This window comes from Megalobrama amblycephala, linkage group LG20 (assembly GCF_018812025.1).
Source record: "Megalobrama amblycephala isolate DHTTF-2021 linkage group LG20, ASM1881202v1, whole genome shotgun sequence".
NCBI classification, from domain to species: Eukaryota; Metazoa; Chordata; class Actinopteri; order Cypriniformes; family Xenocyprididae; genus Megalobrama; species Megalobrama amblycephala.
The window spans coordinates 19,466,650-19,490,709 of record NC_063063.1 but is presented as its reverse complement, the minus strand read 5'-3'; the positions used below and the strand labels follow the sequence as shown (position 1 = coordinate 19,490,709).

General features: G+C 37.1%; 2 protein-coding genes across 4 annotated transcripts in view; one reads left to right on the top strand and one right to left on the bottom strand.

Annotated features, from left to right (window-relative positions):
* spata20 (spermatogenesis associated 20) overlaps positions 1-10,243 on the bottom strand; it is a 49,327-nt gene extending 39,084 nt beyond the window's left edge. Inside the window, exons 1-12 of one of the 3 annotated variants that reach the window (XR_007181884.1) lie at positions 9,954-10,243; positions 8,439-8,576; positions 8,202-8,266; positions 7,970-8,124; positions 7,748-7,891; positions 6,651-6,852; positions 6,314-6,444; positions 6,100-6,204; positions 5,749-5,823; positions 5,021-5,233; positions 2,819-3,011; positions 1,605-1,773 (exon numbers count right to left, since the gene is read on the bottom strand). Coding sequence is in view for 2 of the 3 variants with exons in the window: in XM_048170471.1 (XP_048026428.1) it covers positions 1,605-1,773; positions 2,819-3,011; positions 5,021-5,233; positions 5,749-5,823; positions 6,100-6,204; positions 6,314-6,444; positions 6,651-6,852; positions 7,748-7,891; positions 7,970-8,124; positions 8,202-8,266; positions 8,439-8,576; positions 9,954-10,156 (1,793 nt within the window). In the remaining variant the exon portion in view is untranslated. Of the gene's footprint in view, positions 1-1,604; positions 1,774-2,818; positions 3,012-5,020; positions 5,234-5,748; positions 5,824-6,099; positions 6,205-6,313; positions 6,445-6,650; positions 6,853-7,747; positions 7,892-7,969; positions 8,125-8,201; positions 8,267-8,408; positions 8,577-9,953 lie in introns of those variants that run through there. The other 2 variants (XM_048170471.1, XM_048170472.1) reach the window with 2 other exon arrangements.
* An 859-nt stretch (positions 10,244-11,102) lies between these two features.
* dhx8 (DEAH (Asp-Glu-Ala-His) box polypeptide 8) overlaps positions 11,103-24,060 on the top strand; it is a 17,828-nt gene continuing 4,870 nt past the window's right edge. The window contains 19 exon segments of the mRNA XM_048169842.1: positions 11,103-11,267; positions 11,773-11,858; positions 11,959-12,031; positions 12,300-12,391; positions 15,150-15,256; positions 15,366-15,499; positions 15,502-15,709; positions 15,856-16,000; positions 18,517-18,720; positions 18,825-18,912; positions 19,063-19,160; positions 19,293-19,440; positions 20,084-20,265; positions 22,180-22,374; positions 22,478-22,663; positions 22,835-23,045; positions 23,134-23,315; positions 23,455-23,595; positions 23,684-23,839. Coding sequence (XP_048025799.1) covers positions 11,159-11,267; positions 11,773-11,858; positions 11,959-12,031; positions 12,300-12,391; positions 15,150-15,256; positions 15,366-15,499; positions 15,502-15,709; positions 15,856-16,000; positions 18,517-18,720; positions 18,825-18,912; positions 19,063-19,160; positions 19,293-19,440; positions 20,084-20,265; positions 22,180-22,374; positions 22,478-22,663; positions 22,835-23,045; positions 23,134-23,315; positions 23,455-23,595; positions 23,684-23,839 — 2,745 coding nt within the window. The 5' untranslated portion in view covers positions 11,103-11,158.

The window sequence follows — 24,060 nt, the reverse complement described above, 5'->3', positions numbered from 1 at the left end:
AAAAATTTAAAATAAAATGTGTTCCCTCGATTTACTAAATCGTGTGCACAATTTACTATTTTGTTCCCTCGATTTGCTAAATAGTGCGCACAATTTACTATTTCGTTCCCTCAATTTACTAAATCGTGTGCACGATTTACTATTTTGTTCCCTCGATTTATAAATCGTGCGTGCGCAAGATTTACTATTTCGTTCCCTCAATTTATAAATCATGCGCACGATTTACTATTTTGTTCACTCGATTTGCTAAAACGTATGTACGATTTACTATTTCATTCCATCGATTTGCTAAATCGTGTGCACAATTTACTATTTCGTTCCCTCGATTTGCTAAATAGTGCACACAATTTACTATTTCGTTTCCTCAATTTGCTAAATCGTGTGCACGATTTACTATTTTGTTCCCTCGATTTATAAATCATGCGCACGATTTACTATTTCGTTCCCTCGATTTATAAATCATGCGCATGATTTACTATTTTGTTCCCTCGTTTTGCTAAATAGTGCGCACAATGTACTATTTCGTTCCCTCGATTTATAAATCATGCACAAGATTTACTATTTCGTTCCCTCGATTTATAAATCGTGTGCATGATATACTGTTTCGTTCCCTCGATTTATAAATCGTGTGCATGATATACTGTTTCGTTCCCTCGATTTGCAAAATCATGTGCACGATGTACTATTTCGTTCCCTTGATTTGCTAAACTGTGCGCACGATTTACTATTTCGTTCCCTCAATTTGCTAAATTGTGCGCACAATTTACTATCTCATTCCCTCGATTTGCTAAATTGTGCGCACGATTTACTATTGTGTTCCCTCGATTTATAAATGGTGCGCAAGATTTTACTATTTTGTTCCCTCGATTTATAAATCGTTCGCATGATTTACTATTTCGTTCCCTCGATTTGCAGAATCGTGTGCACGATTTACTATTTAGTTCCCTCGATTTACTAAATCATGCTCACAATTAATTTACTAATTTGTTTCCAAGATTTATAAATTGTGCGCATGATTTAGCAAATCGAGGGAACGAATTAGTAAATCATGCTCGTGATTTATAAATCAAGGGAACAAATTAGTAAATCGTGCACATGATTTGTAAATCAAGGGAACGAATTAGTAAATTGTGCGCATGATTTAGCCTACTATTTTTTTTCATGTGCGGGGCTCCGTGATTTAGCTTTATTTTTATTTTAGTTTTAGATTGTCGTTTTAGAACTTATTTTATTTCCGTTAGTTGCCAGGGCAACACTTCTAATTTTTTAAGTTTAAGTTTCTAATATTATATCTAATATTCAGTGTTTATTTTATTTCAGCTTTATTTCAATTAACAAAAACAATTTTTAATAGTTTTAGTTAACAATAACAACACTGATCATAATGTAAAAAGTACCCTTTCTACCGTATACTTTCCAATGAAAAATCCTGAATAAATATTGTATTTTACAAAAAAAAATTAAAAGAATAAAATTTAGTAATTATAAGATATTAGATGAAGGTTAGCAAACAAACAGCTTACGAACCACCACAATCAACCTCAGTGCTATAGCAGGCTGAATGCATGTTATTTTGGAACAGCCAAAAATGAAATGTTCCTTACACTTGCTCCACCTCCATGTTATTTCCACGGTAACAGGAATGGAGAATCCTCTGGCCCTCTTCATCCCACAGGTATTTTTGGAGAAAATAAGCTGCTCGCTCAGCCCTTTCGAGCAGAGCCTTGTCACCCAGCACGGCTCCGACACGTGCAAACCCGGACAACATCAGCCCTGACCAACCAAAGAAATGGGAATGGACAGATTACAAACTTTGGAAAACCTGAACATGTTCATTTTTTCCTCCAGCAAAAGTACTTGAGAAATGAGCAAACAAACTCAAGAAACTGCTAAATAAATAGGTGGATGGAAACACAGCTACTGTTATGAAGCATTTCCAGGTAAACTGACCACATGACAGTTTTGTATCCCTTCTCCACCTTCCTTCCAAATTGTTGCAAAGTTTTGGATTAGTATTCTAGTTCTGCCCCACAGATAATGAAACTCTCCTCTAACAGGGGCTAAAAACCTTTTGATAAAATGTGCAATAGGTGCCAACTAAGACAGAGAAACTTTGAAAGGAGACTGAGTCTATAAGATCAAAAGTACAATGTGTTCAGAGGGTCGGGGATCACTAACAATAGTCCTGTCAGAGCTCTGTGTGCCTGTAGCCCAGACATGTCTCACGGCTACGCAAGTGGGCCTATCAGGTTTGATTAATGTGAAGGGTTACTCTGCAGGTAGCAATATCCAGTCTGTATGCATTAAGAATGTAATGGAGCGTAGCTCTGGAAGGAACACTTTCATTAAACAATGTCTCAGGCTTTCTTTAATTAAGATATCAGCTCATTAGTCACTATTCTTTGAGCGCTTTTGTCAGCTAGAGCTCCAAAGGGGCCATGGCACCCTGCGAAGGCTTTGATATCCCTTCATTAAAGACAACGAGGGCAAAGACCACAACCCAGAGGTCCCCTCTGTGGGCTTTTAAAGGCCTGGCACCACATCTAAGCGCCCCATGAAAGAACTCTAACATAGTGTTGCTATTAAGGCAAACCCAGAAGAAAAAAAAAACATTTAAGGAGCTTGTCGAACACTGGACCTTGTTTGCAAAGTGAAATCAATAAAATCGGAAGGATAGGAAGGGGGTACATATAGCTTCAGGGGATGCAAGCATTGCAAATTTTCTTTATGCCTCAGCCTTTCATTGCTCTGGGATTTCCAGCAGTATATTAGTGGATGACACTTATACATTCTTCCAATCAGGATGCAGGAAACATACCGTTCCAGGAAGCTAGCATTTTGGTGTCCAGGTGAGGAGGTGGGCGGGCTCTCCGAACCTCGGCCAGCTTGGCCCTGGCATCGGACAGGAGCTCGGACAGTCTGTCCACGCTGATGCCAAAGTGAGCAGCGGTGAGCTCCACTGAGTAACGCACAATCAGCACATTTTGACCCTGCAGCTCTCCATGGGGGTCCTACAAAAACACCAAGAACACAAGAATCAAAACAAATCAGTGAATGCACATAATTAAAACAAAAATCCCAGCTATTAAAAATTAATGACCATCATAAAATGGGCTTTGTTCACAAAATATGTGTCAAAAACATTATATGCTAATTATATGCACTGATTTTTAAGATATAATGGGACAAAATATGTCAGACAAAACATATTAGTGTTATTAGTATTAGAAACAATTGGCCTCCTGATTTTAAGTAGAAGATAACTAGTACATTATTTGTACAAATGTACAATTTCATCAATTTATTGTTTATTTTCTTTAAAGGTGCCCTCGAATGAAAAATTGAATTTATCTTGGCATAGTCAAATAACAAGAGTTCAGTACATGGAAATGACATACAGTGAGTCTCAAACTCCATTGTTTCCTCCTTCTTATATAAATCTCATTTGTTTAAAAGACCTCCGAAGAACAGGCGAATCTCAACATAACACCGACTGTTACGTAACAGTCGGGGTGTACGCCCCCAATATTTGCATATGCCAGCCCATGTTCCCAACATTATGAAACTTGCTTTATTTCTGATTTGCAGTTCAGTTAGTGAATCACATTCTTCAGCTGGATTAATTGACAGTGTAGTTAAAGCTGCTGTCCGCAACTTTTTTTGTGTTCAAAATTTACAAAAATTATATAATGAGAATGTACAACATGAATCCATTTTCCAAACCATGTTTTTGTCTTACCCTGAATCATTATGGTACACTTATAATAAGTGTTTATATTCAGACTATTTCAGACCAGACTGGTAGGACCCGCCGCAGAGTATCACAGTAACTGCGTGACTCGCCATAAACATACACGAAGAAAAGTAGCTCCGGCTACAATGTTCTTCCGCAAGACGCGTGCAGTTCTGTTTATTAACCTCTAGAAGGCTAAAAATCACTGACTGCAGCTTTAAAGATATTTGCAAGACTTTTCTTTTGTAATGGTATTTCAATAAAGCAATAAGCCCCAAGAAGCCGTGGTTTACAGTGAATTTATAACACGCGGAGCGGAGTGCCTAAAACCCCCTTAGCTGTTATAAATTCACTGTAAACCATGGCTTCACAGGGATTATTGCTTTTTTAAAACGGTTACCACATAATACAAATATTAAAGCCAAAACATATGTATCAATGCAACTTTCGTAAAGTAAAATCATCAAAAGCCTTCCTTCCGCTGGAAAAAATAGTCCCTGACTGTGAAAAAATGACAAATGCTTTGACTAGCGCTGTCTGTGTCAGCAGGACATGGGAAAAACAGGGAAAATCCATTAACTGTTAAAAGGACAAGATCGCAGCGGTCATTCAAACGGGTTTTTTTTGTGAACATAGGACTGACCTGAAGGAAAATGCTAAATCTGAATCTAGGTAATACACTCAGTTACTCGATATGTCTCTCACAATACTTTTCTACATAATACAGTTAGCTTCAATGAACAATATTAAATGAGAACAAACATATGTTTACGCTGCTAAGAGTGGTTGCTAAGGGTGTTGTACACTTTTTTTGCAAACTTTTTTATAAATAATAAACAACGGTTTCTTTTTGTGAAATACACATGGAACCTCAGCAACACACAGACACAGTAGCGCAGTAATACTGATGTAATGAGGTCCCAGGTGTATGTTTGTAAAATTATTTACAACGGCTTAGAACACGGCTCAACCAATCAGAATCCAGGGCCGGAACTATCCGTTTTATAATAATTATTTTAGTAGTTGAATGCTAAATTTGCAAGTAATTGCTATAATTATTTAACAAGTTAGTTTTTTGTGTATATATTTTTGAATTACAGCAAGGGAAAACAAACATTTTGTAAGGAAATGGGAAAAAAAAACAGGTTGCCTTTAAGCATCTGAAAATGAATCTACTTCAAAATAATTATATACATAAACTTTTATTTCTTTCAGTGTTGTAGCCAAGAATCAGTGTAATATGGTTAGACAGGTTCTAGCTCTCATAAAAACCTTAAATTCCCAAACCTGAGCGAGATCCACGTTGCCTTGCTCTTTCACACCGTAATGATGCATGAAGATATCCGCCTGTGTTGCGCCTCCTGTGGCGCCTTCCACGATGTCAGGAAGCAGCTCTCTGATCTCTCCTGCTGTCCACACACAAAACGCTCCCTCTCTCTTCTCAGTGGATTCCGCCGTGGGAAAGGAATCTGCATCCTCAGCGCTATAGAATCCGCCCGACTGCAGATGGCAGCACAATGCTCAAAATCAAATGTGTTTTATTTATTTATTTTCTTTTTTTGCCACTTGTAGTCTGTTTTTGAAGTTACTTCTTGAGGGGATTATTACTTCTTGGCAAAAAGTTCTCTAGTTAATACATTTCAAACATGTTATATACATAAGTTCAGCATACAGTGGACTTGTTGTTGTTGAAAGTATAACAATGGAATGATTTACAGTACAGAGAGAATGTAGTTTTCAAAAAAAAATTACAAATGTGTATATTTTGGGTCAAAGGGAAACATTAACCTCTAGTGTAACTCTCACAACCAAAAAAAAAATGGTGGTTTTAATTGTGGGTGTCGTCAAACCATTCATCATCACAAGATGGCTGGCACTCAGCGCTAGAGAGTGGAGGAGGGATGACCTCAAAAAGGGCTTCGACCTGGGCGATTTTTCAGTGCTTTTGTGGGTCGTGCTGATTCAGCATTGACTGAAGCCAAATTTGGGATTTAATGAGGGAGAAGAAGACTCACCTTGTCACTTAGGTCTCTGGAGACATATAGCAACACGTCACGAGCCACATCTGCAAATAGGCGTTCCCCAGATACCTGCAGAGATCAACAGCCACAATAACACCACATCCAGCCAGTGCCAGATATATCGTTGGTTCGTTATACAACTCTTAAAATCATCTTAACTTAGGCTTTTGATATATAACCACAGAATAAGCAATAAATAACACCAATAAGTCCTTATTGTGTCTACAAAAGTACAGTGTTTCATTATGGCTTTCTGGACATAAGCAATTATCTTGAGAGATAAGAGATAGAAAATATATCATACATTAAAATATTATACATGAAAACACAGAGACATATTCCCACCTGGTAAGCAGTGATATAGGCCACAGCAAGCTGGCCTTGATCATATAACATCTTTTCAAAGTGAGGAACATGCCAGGAGGAGTCTGTGGAGTATCTGTGAAAGCCCTGAAAGAAAGAATAGCATTGCATTCAGTAATGTAATTAAAAGCGAAGAACTGATTTTTAACATCATATGTTCAAGACAGGTTCTGAATACACAATTTTTGCATGTCACCTGTGCCACATGGTCATGAATGCCCCCTAGTGCCATCATACGGAGAGTGTGAAGGGCCATTTGCAACGCTTCTGCTCCCTCAGAGCTGGCACGATTTACTGCCCAAAATGACATCAGGAACATCAGGTTCACTGCGGAAAAGAAAAGAACAAGGCCATTTTACACTATTAATGTAAATGCATATGTGTCAGGTAATTAACTCACAAGACAGGTGGCCAACAGGATATCATGTTCATTCTCTTTGTGAGTTCGTTCTAATAACAAATTAATGACAGTCTGTAAATATTGTACAGGTTTTGGTGATAAATCCTTTCAATTCATCCCAGTATTTGTTTACCTGGTGAAGGGAACTTCGGCGCCTCTCGAAAACCCCCATATTCTTCCTCATAAGAGTGAAGCAGCTGCTGGTAACATCTGCTGGCAACATCTGGACCAAATGGAAGAGTTTCTCCAGGGCTGGCAGAAATTTCTGTCCCCTTCCTGAGGGCTTCCAGTACTCTCTCTCCACTCGACTCCAGGGTTTCTCTGTTACTCTGCCACTAAAACACATAATATGAAAATCTTCAGAATATTATAGCACCATAGTACAGGGGTTGTCAAACTTTTAATATCAGTGACCCAAAAATATTATGATCTCCGTGTAGGGGACCCTCTTTGTAAATATAAATGCAGCTATATATTTTCATGCAGAAAGTCCCTTTTAAACTGTGAAAAAATATTTTTTAAATGTTTTTGAAAAATCTCTTATGCTCACCAAGGCTGCATTTATTCCAAAAAATGCAGTAAAAAAAGAAATATTGTGAAATATATGTTTTAATATATTTTAAAATGTAATTGATCCCTTATTTTCAGCAGCCATTACTCCAGTGTTCAGTGTCACATGATTCTTCAGAAATCATTCTAATATGCTAAACTAGTGCACAAGAAACATTTCTTATTGTCAGTGTTGAAAACAATTTTACTGCTTAATATTTTTGTTGAAAATGTGATGCATTTTCTTCTTTGATGAATAAAAAATTCAACAAAACAGCATTTATTTAAAATATATTTTTTGTAACAATATAAAAGTCTTCACTGTGACTTTTGATAAATTTAAAGCATCCTTTCTGAGTATATGTATTAAAAAAGACTTCTGAATGGTAGTATATACATTATTTGGAAAATGTTTACTTTCTATTAATTTAATTGTTTTAATGCTACTGTTAGATTTATAATCCTAAAGAAAAAAACTAGCACTGACAAAAGAATAAAATAATAGTAATAATGTCTAACTTCTTAAATTTAACTTTTTCCTATTATTAGCACCCTCTTGTGGCTTCTGGACCGGATGAGATAAGACAGGATAAGATAACCAAAGTAAAATAAAATAAAATAAAATAAAGACACTAATGTTCCTAATACATGAATGAAGGAAATGTCAGTCTCAGTTCTTACTTGTTCTATAATTCTTGAAAGCACAGTTTTCAGTCCAGGTCTTCTTCCAGTGTCTCTGGGTGGAAAGTAAGTGCCTCCTATGAATGGCCTGAGATCTGGTGTGAGCCACACGCTCATTGGCCAGCCACCACCTCCACTTGTTGCCTGGGCAGAAAGCATTAATTGTATTTCAATCAGCAAGACACAATGTAAGTTACAACAATGAATTTTACAAGTCCAAACCTGCACAAATGTCATGTAAACTTTGTCTACGTCAGGCCTCTCCTCTCTGTCCACCTTTATACACACAAAGTTCTCGCTGAGGACTTTTCCAATCTCCTCATCTTCAAATGATTCCCTCTCCATCACGTGGCACCAGTGACAGGTGGAATAACCCACTGTAAGCAGTAACAGAACAGTGTAATAAAAGATGGACCAACCATCCAATATGTTTTCAAATATACCATAATGTTACCTGAAAGAAAAATGGGCTTGTCTTCACTCTTTGCTTTATCAAAGGCTTCTTGCCCCCATGGATACCTGTGAAAAAAAAGAAAAGAAATACATAAAGTAAAGTTATATTAGGAAAACTATAGTTTATACATAAGTTTTTAAAATTATTCACAGGATGATTTTTGTTGATACTTTCTCCAAAAATTTAATCATCTAAACTGTGTTTTACAGGAATGCTGAAGATCTCAGATCCCCTCACCAGTCCACAGGGTTGTGTGCATGTTGTAATAGATAGGAGGACTTCTCTTTACTCAAGCGATTGGTGTGTTTTGGGGTCTTTACTCTGTCCAGACCATCACTCCCTGATGCCATGCTGAAGAAAACCGCCCCAGAAGGCCTAAAACAATGAGAGAATATAGTTGTCGATACTGAAAATCGATACTGAACTGCCCTAACTGAGTGCCACCACTGAATAGATGGCCTTAGTAAGCAGGGAGCCAGGAAATAATAAAAAATAAAGTACAGATGAAATGAAGACTTCAGATACAAAAGCCTCTAAGTGCCATATGAAATTTTCTTCTAAAATGAGCATTTTTATCACGCTTGTATGTTTATGTTCAGTTATTTCACTTTAATGGCAATGAAAATGACCTATTAATTGCCATTAAAGTGAAATTACTGAACCTAATCATACGAGCTTGATAAAAATGCTCATTTTAGAAGAAAATTTCAGACGGAGGCTTTTGCATCTGAAGTCTTCAAATTACTGCATACTGCTTAAATTCTGCATTAAACAGAAGTTGCAATAGTCTTATTTTCCCGTTAGTGACATTAAGAGTGAAACGGCTTCTCGAACAAGAAAAAATGTAGGGTGGTATATGATTTTGTCCATTGGAAATCGACTGGATCTTTGGATCGTTACGTTTGCTATTGCTGAGATCTCATGTGAGTGACAGGTTATCCCACGCTTAGGCAGAAAAACAATTCATCAGAGAAGAGAAGAGATGTCGCTGCAAGAGGGAAGGGAAGTTATTTTGATTAAAAATAGCAAGGGCATACAAATCTTTTAAAAAAATAATGATGTGCATGGATAAATAATTTATAATAAATACTGTAATATTCAAAAAAAAATTGATGTCATGGTGACTAATTTGCAAGTAGTATGAAATTAAATTAAGCACATCTGCTGAAAAACAAGCTTAAACGAGTTTTGCTGCTCTTAATAGGCCTGGTTTCACAGACAGGGCTTAGATTAAGCCAGGATTAGGCCTTAGTTAAATTAGGACATTTCAATAGCTTTTATAAAAACAAATAAAAAACATTACATTGTGCATCTTGTGACAAACAAATGGCACTGACATATTATAAGATCAGTTAAAACAGCTCAAACATTCATTTTAGTCAGCTAAAACCAGCTTAAATTAGCCAGCAAACCAGTTTTGACAGGGAATGTCAGCTTTTTATATGTAAACAAACATTTAAGAAACAGTTACAGTCCAATAGCATACGATTTACTGCAAGTAAACGAGTGCTGTGTCTCAAATCTTAGTAAGCTGCCTATGTAGACAGCATTGTCTACGCATTGAACGTCAGAACGCGACTATTTTGGGATCAGTGTTTAGAAACAGGCATTTAAAGACTTTGGGCAAGGTCTCTGTGCTAGCAGCAGTGCTAACGAAGTCTGCAGCGTTTTATAACCGGTTGTGCGAGTATATCAGACATGAAGCGCTCAGACTGGGAGTTATGACAGACTGCGTCAGAGGTCAGTGCCTACCTGAAGTTGTCCCAGGACAATCTGGTACTGGCAAGCACTGACTTTTGTCTAAACTGGAGAGCTTGTGGTAGTCCAGAGCACCGGCTCTTATATAAAGTATGGTTGTCTTTTCGCAGAAAGGATCTGGTGAAGAGCCTGGCCTGTGCGATGTGTTTGGTGGTGGTTGATGATGTAGTCCATGCGAAGCCTAATCTCAGCATCATAGATCCGCACCAACCTGACCTTGGTGCGGATTCACGCAGGGAACTGTCAGTGAAGTGACATGAAATCCATGCATGCGCCACTAGATGTCGCGCTAGATCTGATATAGGTTTCAGTCTTTTAGATGCCGAGATTTATATCGTATGAGGAAATTTAATTACTATTTCTAAAATTTTATTTGGAAAATATTTAGTTTTTATTAGGCTACAGTATTGTTTTTTTTCCTACTCATTATAGTACTGTACTGTTCGATGCATTATTTATCTATTGTTATCAAATTTTTGTGTTATTTATTCACTTATTTATTTGTTTGTTTGTTTGTTTTAATCTAATTTTTACTTCTTTTAATCTTTTTTATATCATTATTTATTCATTTTAACATGTTTTAATCTAATTTTTACTTCTTTTAATCTTTTTTATATCATTATTTATTCATTTTAACGTGTTTTAATCTAATTTTTACTTCTTTTAATCTTTTTTATATCATTATTTATTCATTTTAACATGGTTTGAAAACCCCTGCAATATCAAACTATGTCAATAAATCAAAACTTTGGTTAAAATGAATTAAAATCTAATTAAATTTATTTTGATCTATGAACATAGAGTTTTCTTAAAGTAGTAGAAGACAAAAAACAAAACAAAAAAAATGGTTATATTAGGAATATCATAGTTTTTAAAAAAAATTCACATTTTCTACAAAAAGCTCTCCTTCACAACAATTTGAAAATTTAATTTAACATATGTTTCCCTTCAATTTTTATTGTTTCTTTGTATTTAAAAAAATTTATACTTTGTATTTTTTGGTTTATACTTACAAAATGTGTTAAATGTGTCGAGAACTTGCTGTTGAATTCTGTAGTTTTAAAAGTAAAAAAAAAAAAAAAAAAAAAAATTCCTCGTTTGACCGTTAGAGGACGCAAGTAATGTAACCCGGAATTAGAAGTTACCGGAGGAAGCGTTGCCATTTTCTTCCGGTGAACGAAACAACAACATTGCTGAAGATGGCAGAGATCGGAGATGATGAGCTTAAAAAGCTCGAATATTTGTCTTTGGTGTCTAAAGTTTGTACCGAACTTGACAACCATTTAGGAATCAGCGATAAGGACCTTGGTGAGTTCATAAATTAGACGAGACTGTGTCACGTTATAGATAACTCTTTCGTAACTAGCTGGTTAGCCTCTTTCCACCTGTGCAGTTAGTGCTTGTGCGTCATTTAACTGGAACATGCAGTTATGTTATGAAATAACAATCATTTCCCCAATTATGTTACACGTTTAGTTTATCTAGAATCTGACCTTTTATAATTAAAAGAAAGGCTGCTTTCTGACCGTAATATGGTCGTAGTTATTTAATGGTAAGGCAACATTGCCTGTTGTTTATTTGGAAATATAACCGTCTTTCTTACTATGGAGTTATTTTGAAAGCTGAAACAATTACTGTAATAACTGATATTTTGTCCAAGTCCAATGATTACCGTGGTCAATTTTGGTAAGGTGCTGGTTAGTAAAAAAATGTTTACTAATGTTCAGATAAACGCATAATCACTAGCTGCAGCTTTACAGTTTGTGTGTATAGAAGTTTGTAGTAACAGTCTGTTGGTTGTTGTGTTTTTCAGCTGAGTTTGTAATCAGTCTTGCTGAGAAAAATCCAACCTTTGATGGATTTAAGGCAGTGCTGGCTAAAAATGGAGCCGATTTCACAGTAAGGATCTTTGTAATCTCTCTCTTTGTTCCTTTAATTTTGTGTCTTGTGATTTTATTGTTGCAGTTTTAGGAATATCTAACCCATCTCTGTCCTTTAGGATTCACTTACCAGCAATTTGCTTCGTCTCATTCAAACCATGCGTCCTCCTGCAAAAGCATCTACCAGTAAAGGTAAGAACATTCAGGATTTATTAGTTCATTTACATCTATCAGGGCTGCGTTTCTCGAAAGCATTGTGAGCTAAGTTGATCATAGAGACTGTTGGGGCCAATGGTTTTACAATCTACTTAGGCTTATGATGCTTTTGAGAAATGCAGCCTAGTTCATTTTGATTTGAATAATACCTTCAGGACCAGCTTGCACCATATTTCATGCCATATTGCCATATTTTCATCTCTCCTCCTGATAATTATTTTCGTATATGATTTTTATTGTGCAGCCTCTTATCCTGATGCTAAGCCTAAGGGTGAAAAGGACAAGCTGAAAGAGCTGTTTCCAGCTCTGTGCAGACCTGACAATCCTACTACCAGGGTAATTATATATGTTTAATTTGTATATATATACAGTACAGACCAAAAGTTTGGAACCACTAAGATTTTTAATGTTTTTAAAAGAAGTTTCGTCTGCTCACCAAGGCTACATTTATTTAATTAAAAATACAGTAAAAACAGTAATATTGTGAAATATTATTACAATTTAAAATAACTGTTTTCTATTTGAATATATTTCACAAAGTAATTTATTCCTGTGATGGCAAAGCTGAATTTTCAGCATCATTACTCCAGTCTTCAGTGTCACATGATCCTTCAGAAATCATTCTAATATGCTGATCTGCTGCTCAAGAAACATTTAATGTGTACAATTGTACAAAATATTTGTGTACAATATATTTTTTTCAGGATTATTTGATGAATAGAAAGTTCAAAAGAACAGTGTTTATCTGAAATCTAATCTTTTGTAACATTATAAATGTCTTTACTGCCACTTTTGATTGATTTAATGCATCCTTGCTGAATAAAAGTATTCATTTCTTTAATTTCTTTTCAAAAAAAAAAATAAAAATTCTTACTGACCCCAAACTTTTGCACGGTAGTGTATAATGCTACAGAAGCTTTGTATTACAGATAAATGCTGTTCTTTTGAACTTTCTATTCATCAAGGAATCCTGAAAAAAAAGTACACAACTGTTTTCAACATTGAAAATAATCATAAATGTTTATTGTGCAGCAAATCAGCATATTAGAATGATTTCTGAAGGATCATGTGACACTGAAGACTGGAGTAACGATGCTGAAAATTCAGCTTTGCATCACAGGAATAAATTACTTTGTCAAATATATTTAAATAGTACACAGTTATTTTAAATTGTAATAATATTTCACAATATTACTGTTATTACTGTATTTTAAGTAAATAAATGTAGCCTTGGTGAGCAGACGAAACTTCTTTTAAAAACATTAAAAATCTTAGTGGTTCCAAACTTTTGGACTGTACTGTATGTGTGTGTATATATATATATATATATATATATATATATATATATATATATATATATATATATATATATATATATATATATATATATATATATATATATATATATATATTTGTACACACACACAGTAATTGTCAGAATTATTGGCACCACCCTTGGTAAATATGATCAAAGATGACTATAAAAATAAATCTGCATTGTTTATCCTTTTGATCTTTAATTCATAAAATTAGCAAAAATCGAACCTTTCATTGAAGCAAAAGAATTGAAAGTGGGGGGCAAATCACATGTATCTCTGAAGAATATTCCTATTCATATTTACATTTTTTTTTTTAGCACACCAGAGTAGGGCTGGGCGATATATCGCATGTGATTGTCACGCGCGGCATTTAATAGACAGAGCCGTAGTTCACTGAAAAGCCACACAATATCGCGTTCATTATCGAAGGCGATTCATCTGCGATGTGAACGCGATATTGCGTAGCTTGTCAATGATCTACGGTTCTGTCTATTAAATGCCGCTCCATTTGAAAGCAGGTGATGGCGATTTAGCGGTAATCAGGGAACCGGCTTTACTGATGAAATGCGCGTGACAATCGCATGCGATATATCGCCCAGCCCTACACCAGAGTGATCATGAACATGAAATTGTCCAGCCATAACTTCCTGTTCCACAGGAGTATAAACATGAGGAAACACAAAGGACAAATTCCCTTAATCATTCATCACAATCAGTAAAACCTAAGAATATAATTCTGATGTGCAGCAAAAAATTGTTGAGCTTCACAAAATAGAAAGTGGCTGTAAGGGCAATAATTAAGAAGTTCTAATCAACTAAAGATGTTACAAATCTGCCTGGAAGAGGATGTGTGTTTAAATCGTCCTAATGCACGGTGAGGAGGAGAGTTTGAGTGGCCACAGACTCTCCCAGGATCACAGCTGGAGAATTGCAGAGATTAGTTGAGTCTTGAGTCTCAGAAAGCCTAAAAAAAACGATCAAACAGCACCTACATCACCACAAGTTGTTTAGGAGGGTTTCAAGAAAAATCCTCTGCTCTCATCCAGAATCAATCTCCAGCATATTCAGTTGTCAGACACGAAACTAAAAAATTTGAAACTAAAAAAGAGCTTTTTGGCAGCAAACCCACCAGATGGGTTTGGTGCACACATGGATAAATGTACTCCTTTCCCACGGTTAAATATACTGCTGGATCTTTAATGCTGTGGGCCTATTTTTCTGCTGGAGGTCCTGGACATCTTGTTCAGATACATGGTATCATGGATTCTATCAAATATCAACAGATAAAAAATTAAAACCTGACCGCTTCTGCTAGAAATCCAATAATGGGCCGTGGTTGGATCTTCCCATCAGGACAATGATCCAAAACAAACATCAAAACCAACACACAAGCACAAAATGAAGCTTCTGCCATGGTCATCCCAGTCCCCTGAACTGAACCCTAAAAAAAAAATGAGTGGAATGAACTGAAAAGAAGCACCACCAACATGGAGCTGGGAATCTGAAGGATCTGGAGAGATTCTGCATGAAGGAATGCTCTCTGATCTCTTGTCAGGTGTTCTCCAAACTCATCAGGCATTATAGGTGAAGTCTCTTGGCAAAAGGAGGTTGCAAAAAGTATTGAATAAAAGGGTGCCAATAATTGTGGCTAACATGTTTTGGAGTAAAACATTATATATATTTATTTATTTTGATCAACAGTTTTAAATCAACTGTAGTCACTTATGGATCATTAATGTACTTGAAATCAAACTGTCTTCTTTTCTTCTAACTAGACTATGCTGGATGAGGATGACGTGAAAGTTGCTGCTGATGCTATGAAGGAGTTGGAGATGTTTATGCCCAGTGTTAGTGGAACTGAACCTAGCCGCAGTAAACACAGGTGATGAACTGCTCTACCATAAAATAGATACCATTGAAGTTGATGCTGCATTGATTTCTTCGCTGCATCATATTGTTGCCTTTTAACATGTAAGTGTCATCCATCTTAGATCTGAAACCAGCAGCAGCAAGAAGAAGCGGAGGAGCAGAAGCCGGAGCAGAGATAGAGATAGAGACAGAGACAGGGACAGACGGAGACGGCATCGCTCGCGCTCGCGCTCTAGATCCCGCTCTAATGAGAGGGACAGAGGAAGCGCAGGAGCCGCTGGCACTCTCGCAGCAGGTCCAGGAGTCCTGCACGGGGAGACAGAGACAAAGACAAAGGCTCAGACCGGTGGAAGGACAAACATGTGGACCGGCCCCCACCGGAGGAGCCGTCTGTGGGGGATATCTACAATGGCAAAGTCACCAGTATCATGCAGTTTGGCTGCTTTGTGCAGTTGGAAGGTCTCAGGTATGTTTGGCATACAGTAAACTTAATTTTAAAGCTACTGAATTTGATGTGTGCATTATGACATATTCTTTAGTAGGATTAGTTTGTAAACATATTATTTAGAATTAGCTTTTAAACTATTTTTCTCTCATCCTCCTTTTGTAAAGGAAACGTTGGGAAGGCTTAGTACATATTTCTGAGCTCAGGAGAGAAGGTCGGGTGGCAAATGTGGCTGATGTGGTCAGCAAAGGTCAAAGGGTCAAAGTCAAGGTGTTGTCCTTCACTGGATCCAAAACAAGTCTCAGTATGAAGGTGAGTGAGTGTCTTTATGGAAGTCATGAGAGAACAGGTCTGCATACTATGAGGTCCAAAAGTCACCAATTAAACAACCAGTAAATTCAGGGTTCCTACGCGGTTTGGAAAAGTATGGAAAAGTATGGAATTTGATTTGAGTAATTTCCAGGTCTGGAAAAGTATGGGAAAAATGAAATCAGAGTATGGAAAAATATTTGTGTTTCCAGACTATTGGCTCTATTCAGTTTTCTAATTTATCATACCTGTAAACTAGTCATTTTACAGCATAATTAGCCCTTTTGAATGAAAATACGTAATTTATGTAAATCATGTAGATCCGAAGAGGTTTTTTTTTTTTTCCGTGGCCAGTGTGTGTGTCTCAGGATTCTCACAAGAATCGAAAATCGGCTACATTCCCATAGACTGGAGTGAGTCGCGACCTTTCTTGGCGTTCTTTGGTGTGATAGATCGCTGTAGCGCTCGTGAACCGACCATCTCTTCCACTTTACTAGTTACAACACAAAATAAACATGATTGAACATCCAAAGGTATGTTGAAAGATACAGTACAACTTACCGAAATCCGTATCATGTCACATGCATTGATCAATCAGTGTTTCAACCGCAGAAAGGCGTCAATAAAACGGCTTGTAAAAATGTCACATTTAGCCTACGTCAGAAAAGCTGTTCAATGTCAAAAAACTCATTAGTTTAAAACTCACAAAAAGAACATAGAGAGGAGCATTTTGCTAAATACATGCACCATAGGCTATTGCATATTCATTGTATTTGTACTTAACATATGCTTCGATATTGAATGTATAAATCTGTTTCATTGCAGCCACCATTTAAATGTTTAGGCCTAAAAAAAAAAAAATTATAAAAACTTCCTTATGTGTAATTTAGCCTATACGTAAGTAGCTTGCAAATCAATTTTAACCTAATATTATAATGTACCAGCTGTGGTTCCTTGTATAATTTACTGCATTAGTTGAGTTTTTTTTTTTCTTTGAGGAAATTTTCCATGTACTGTACCTGATAAGCCCCAAATTAATCAATACTGAATCAAAGGTAATCAAATCAAATCGCAAGCTTCTGAATCAAAATCACATTCAATTGTGAAATTTGTCAAAGCGCAGCCCTACTGCCAATAATTTATTATTATTTTTTATTTTTACTTGAAGCAAATGTTGTTTTTTCCATTTATATTCTTGTCAGAGTGCACCAGAATGCTTCGTTTGCATGTTAAAATCACAAAAATCTTCTCCTGGGGGAGGATGCCCCCAGACCCCCCTACAACAACTTTGTTCCTACACATCACCATTTACACCTCTTTTCACTTTGCAGATGTATATAAACGTATGAATTTCTAAAATATAACAGAAACTGATACTGCGCTTCTGTAGGCTACTCGTACTCGTAGGCTACTCTATAGAAATGCTTCGATACCAACAACCAATACCGACAACAGAGCAAACACTGACCAGAATGGATAAATCACAGAAGGATGTCTGTAAAGTAAATGTTTTGAATTAATAGACAAATTAAATATTTACGCCTATGTAGCAAGTGGTATGGTCAGAAAGGGAAACAAACTAAGTCACTACACCACCCTGTTAATATATTAGTACTTGTAGATTAATCCCCAACAAAAGTCACACAGATACGTGGTTTTAAGAAGAGAAGGGCCTAGACGTGAATACTTAATACCAAACTTTATTTCAACAATCAAACACTAATTTAAAAATCACTAAAAGACTGTAGGACCCGGACTACAAACATGAGGCAGAGAAAACATAGAAAAGGAGACCGAGGCTTACCAATGGCGGAAATCGTTTGGAAGGAGGTCTGGAAATTTGAGTATGGAAAAGTATGGAATTTTAAAATGGAAAATGTGTAGGAACCCTGTAAATTACACCCAGTTAAATTTCCAGTTAATTTGAACATTTAATTTACAGATTTGTTATATTCTGTGAAATTAAAGTCGATAATTTGTTTTTAGATTCTGAACTTTTTGGGCCACTAAACAAAAGTAAATATACAATGTTTAAATTGGTATATAATTATTATTGTTGTTGTTTTATATAATTATAATTGTTCAGTTCAATTCACATTTTTAAAGCAGCTTTACAGAAAATGTATGTTACAATTTAGAGTAATCTGTTATGAGCGGTGACTGCCAAAGTAATGTCTATATGTCGGAATGTATAGTTCATAGATAATACAAATCATGCAGTTAGCTAAAATCATGTATTCATTTAGGCAGAAACAATGAGCTCAAAGAAATTATTACAAGTTGTGATCATAATAAATGCAATATATTGAAATATATTGTTAAATCAGGAAAATGTGAAATGGAATCACTTTTACTAGTCGACTTGTACACCCTACTGTATATGTAAATTATTTGACTAGAAATTTTGGTTATATCTTGCATACATAAAAGTTATGTGCTCAACCTGTTTTATTGATTTACTCATCACTATGCTTGTAATATATGGACTGATTTTTGTTGGGTTGTCTTGCTTTTACAAGGATGTTGACCAGGACACTGGTGAAGACCTGAACCCTAACAGAAGGAGAAATGTGGGTGGAGAAGGTCAGGAAGAGACATCCATGAGAAATCCTGACAGACCCACCAACCTCAACCTGGGCCATGCTCCAGAGGTAGAGGATGACTCATTGGAACGCAAAAGACTGACCAAGATCTCCGATCCGGAGAAGTGGGAAATCAAACAGGTGCATGGCCATATTTAATGTGAAATTTAATTTATTCACTCTTATAAAATTTGTTGTTCCTTAAGTCCATATTTTAATCTGCATCTTGATCTGTTTGTTCTTAGATGATTGCTGCCAATGTGTTGTCTAAGGAGGAATTCCCAGACTTTGATGAAGAGACAGGAATTCTGCCTAAAGTAGATGATGAGGAGGGTATGAGTTGCATTCAGCTTTGTTTAACTCCACATTTGTCACCATACCGATAATACAATCCTACATCCTTTGGAATCCACCATAATAAGTTGCTTCTAGCTGCCTGAACTGTCTCCTCAAAATGTGTCTGTATTGTGGTTTGTCTGTCAGATGAGGACTTGGAGATTGAGCTGGTGGAAGAGGAGCCTCCATTCCTGCGGGGACACACCAAACAGAGCATGGATATGAGTCCTGTCAAGATTGTCAAGGTAGTTCAAAACACATGTACTCTCACTCTACAGCTGCCTGAGCAATGTTGGAAGCAAAGTTCTTGGTTTCTCTGAAGTAGACTTAATCTGTGACTTTAAATCTTTTTTTTCTTTCTTTTTTTTTTCTATCAGAACCCCGATGGATCTCTCTCCCAAGCAGCTATGATGCAGAGTGCCCTGGCCAAAGAGCGACGGGAGGTAAAACAGGCCCAGCGGGAGGCTGAAATGGACTCAATCCCCATGGGTCTTAATAAACACTGGGTGGACCCTCTGCCCGACGGTAAGACAATCAGACTATTCCTAGCATCTGAAATAACAAATGTTGTACTCCTTTCAACTCAGGAGGCCAAAACTGTTTTTCTTCTCAGAAAATTCACTTAATACATAATGCACAAATGCATAATTTAAAAATACTTCATTGTTGACCTGCAATGCTATGAGTAGCCTTGCCTTTTTGTTTTGTTTTTTTTTTTATTCATAATCTTCTAGATGAAATTATGATCTGAGATATCAACCAGGATATTCCACATTTAGGAATAGTAGTAACATTTGAAAAATAGAAAAGCTAATAGTCTGATTACTTGTATAGTGAAGTAGGATTGTATGAGTACACAGATGTTTTGCGCTCCATCCCCTTCAGTAGTGGGAAAAAAAGAACACAAAGTTATGTAATATGAAAGTCATTGATCTATCCAGATAAACTTCCTTCCTATTTGTCCATACCGTGGTTTAGTGTGTTCGTAGATGGCCATCTGATTTCCTGAGGTCTGCTATCGAAGCAGATGGTGGCTGGCTTGCATATAAAAAGCCTATCTCTGTTGCTCATATGCCCTCTGGCCTTATATGAGCTCAAGTCTGTTATCATCTTTGTGCATCTATAATAAATGCTTTTTCCTGTCTTCACACGCTCACCATCCATACAGTTGACGGCAGGCAGATAGCTGCCAACATGAGGGGCATAGGTATGATGCCCAACGATATCCCGGAATGGAAGAAACACGCTTTTGGCGGCAACAAGGCCTCGTATGGAAAAAAGACTCAACTTTCTATCCTCGAGCAAAGAGAGAGTCTTCCCATCTACAAGCTGAAAGAGCAGCTCATTCAGGTGTGACTTCAACTGATATGTATATTAGGGATGTCCCAAGTTTTTTGTGCCTCTGATCCAAGTCATTGAAAATGTCATTAATTACTCACCCTCATGTCGTTCCAAACCTATAAGACCTTCGTTCATCTTCGGAACACAAATTAAGATAGGTCTTCGGAGGTTTTTTATCTCCTATAGCAAGAAACGAAATTACCATATTCAAGGTCCAGAGAAGTAGTAAAGACATTGTTAAAATAGTCAATGTGACTACAGTGGTTTAATCTTAAAGGTGCCTTAGAATCAAAAATTGAATTTATCTTGGCATAGTTGAATAACAAGAGTTCAGTACATGGAAATGACATGCAGTGAGTCTCAAACACCATTGTTTCCTCCTTGTGTAAATCTCATTTGTTTAAAAGACCTCCGAAGAACAGTCGAATCTCAACATAACACTGACTGTTACGTAAAAGCCAGTATTAACGTCTGGAGCTGTTCACAGCTGAATCATCAGACTAGGTAAGCAAACAAGAACAATAGCGAAAAATGGCAGATGGAGCGATAATAACTGACATGATCCATTGATATCATGATATTTTTAGTGATATTTGTAAATTGTCTTTATAAATGTTTCGTTAGCATGTTGCTAATGTACTGTTAAATGTGGTTAAAGTTACCATCGTTTCTTACTGTATTCACGGAGACAAGACTGTCGCTATTTTCATTTTTAAACACTTGCAGTCTGTATAATTCATAAACACAACTTCATTCTTTATAAATCTCTCCAACAGTGTGTAATGTTAGCTTTAACCACGGAGCACAGCCTCAAACTCATTCAGAATCAAATGTAAACATCCAAATAAAAACTATACTCACATGATCCGACGCATACATGCAGTATGCATGACGAACATCTTGTAAAGATCCATTTGAGGGTTATATTAGCTGTGTGAACTTTGTAAATGCACTGTATTATAGTCGAGAGCTCGGGGGGCAGGGAGCGCGCGATTTAAAGGGGCCGCAGCCTGAATCGGTGCATAGTTAATGATGCCCCAAAATAGGCAGTTAAAAAAATTAATTTTAAAAAATTAATGCAGTATTTTGAGCTGAAACTTCAGTCACATTCAGGGGACACCTTAGACTTATATTACATCTTGTAAAAACTGGTTCTAGGGCACCTTTTAATGTTATGAAGCGACGAGAATGCTTTTTGTGTAAATAAATAACGACTTTATTTAACAATTTTTCCTCTTCCCTGTCAATCTGTTAAGCAGTTGCCGCAGTGAACACAGTACAGTGCTTCCATGTTCTACATCAGAATTCTACTCAGTATTCATGGTGCTCACGTGAACCGCCTCGGCCAATACTGAGCCAGCGTTTGGACGTAAACACGGAAGCTCTGCACTGCGTTCACTGTGCCAACTGCGTAACCAGACTGACAGGGAAGAGGTACAATGCCAGTCTTTCAGTCAAGTCCGCCGCAAGACTCAACCCATATTAGCAATGCATTATAGTAATTACGTCTCAGCTAGTCTGTTGGCAGATAAAAACAGTAAATAAATTACTATTCAGTGATTCGTCACAAAAGTGTGCGTCAAATATGCTAAACACAGAAGTTCGAATGTGTTTGTGATGCGCTGAAACAGACCTCATTGGTTCTTGTTCTTCACGCATGCACATTTGAGCTTCTCCTTTTCCATTTTAATGGTGTTTGCCAAACCACTTGAAGGTGCATACTGCCACCTACTGCGTGACACCTGCATTACAGCTGACATAAAAAAAGGATCAGGCTTAGGATAGCCAATACCGATCAATTAAAAAAAATGCTTAATCGGCTCCTATCTTTGAGATTGGCTCAGGACATCCCTAATGGAGATTCATTCTGATCTAGATTTCAGTTTAGTTGTGTTAAAAACTTTAACCATTGTGTCTTTACAGGCAGTCCATGACAACCAGATTCTGATTGTGATTGGGGAGACGGGCTCAGGGAAGACCACTCAGATCACTCAGTACCTGGCAGAGGCAGGATACACCACACGGGGGAAGATTGGGTGCACACAACCCAGAAGAGTGGCAGCCATGTCTGTGGCTAAAAGAGTGTCGGAGGAGTATGGTTGCTGTTTAGGTCAAGAGGTAGATGCTTGCTTACAATCATTTTCATGATATAGGCAACAATAATCTAATATTTCTCCAAATTTTTAAAACGGAGCCTTAATCTCTTTCTGTGTCTGTGCAGGTTGGCTACACCATCCGTTTTGAGGACTGCACAAGTCCCGAGACTGTGATTAAGTACATGACGGATGGTATGCTGTTAAGAGAGTGTCTGATTGACCCTGATCTGGGCCAGTATGCCATCATTATGCTGGATGAGGCCCACGAGAGAACCATTCACACAGATGTGCTCTTTGGCCTGCTCAAGAAGGTACAGTACACAAACTGAGGCTTTGATTTAATATCTGTTCTAAGATTTTAACACTTTGTTGCATGGTACTCTGAACTATATGGGGCAAAAACATAAACTTAGTTGCTATTCACTATTTCACCATCTCTTTATGGGGCATTTGTTATAGTGTCTTGTTCTTTTATCATTTAGACTGTACAGAAACGAACTGACATGAAGCTCATTGTGACATCTGCCACGCTGGATGCTGTGAAATTCTCACAGTACTTTTATGAAGCACCTATTTTCACTATCCCTGGTCGTACATATCCAGTGGAGGTTTTGTACACTAAAGAACCTGAGACTGACTATCTGGATGCCAGCCTGATCACAGTCATGCAGATCCACCTCACTGAGCCTCCAGGTAACTTTTTACACACAGTTGTTCACAGAAAAACCTGTAAATGCCTGTGAAAATGAGCTTCCTGTAATTAAAATAATTTACTGTACAGGTGACATCTTGGTGTTCCTGACGGGTCAGGAGGAGATCGATACTGCTTGTGAGATCCTGTACGAACGAATGAAATCTCTTGGTCCTGATGTCCCAGAGCTGATCATCCTCCCAGTCTACTCTGCCCTGCCCAGTGAAATGCAGACCAGGATCTTTGACCCAGCACCACCTGGAAGTAGAAAGGTACCATCCAGGCTTTTTCCTCTCTCTGGAGACCTCTGACATGTCAAATCAAATTTTCCTGAAAATTTAGATCACTTTAGACATTTTCTGTATACACCTTAACAAACATTCTGCGTTTTATTTGTTTATTTTTCTTCAGGTGGTCATTGCTACTAACATTGCAGAGACTTCTTTGACAATTGATGGGATTTACTATGTGGTGGATCCAGGTTTTGTCAAGCAGAAGGTTTATAACTCCAAAACTGGCATTGATCAGCTAGTTGTTACCCCTATCTCACAGGTAACATCATTCCTAATGACCCAGACTACATGCAGTATACATTGTAAGTACAATTTGGCTCCTAAACCTTCGTTTGTGTGGTCCATAGGCCCAGGCTAAGCAGCGAGCGGGCAGAGCTGGTAGAACAGGCCCTGGGAAGTGCTACAGACTCTACACAGAACGCGCCTACAGAGATGAGATGCTCACCACCAACGTACCTGAGATTCAGAGAACTAACTTGGCCAGCACTGTACTGTCTCTTAAGGTATAATTTAGAAGTTTCACTATTGAGTCACTATTTCACATATTTCACTTTTTTTTCTTTTTTTTTTAAGGGATGCACCAAATATTAAATTTGACACATACAGATAAAATTCTGGCAGATACTGATAATTATATGACCGACATAAAAAATTCTGTACATTTTTTTTTTTGTTCAAAAATGGTTAAAGAAGGGTAGTAAAAACTAAAATCAATCATTTTTAA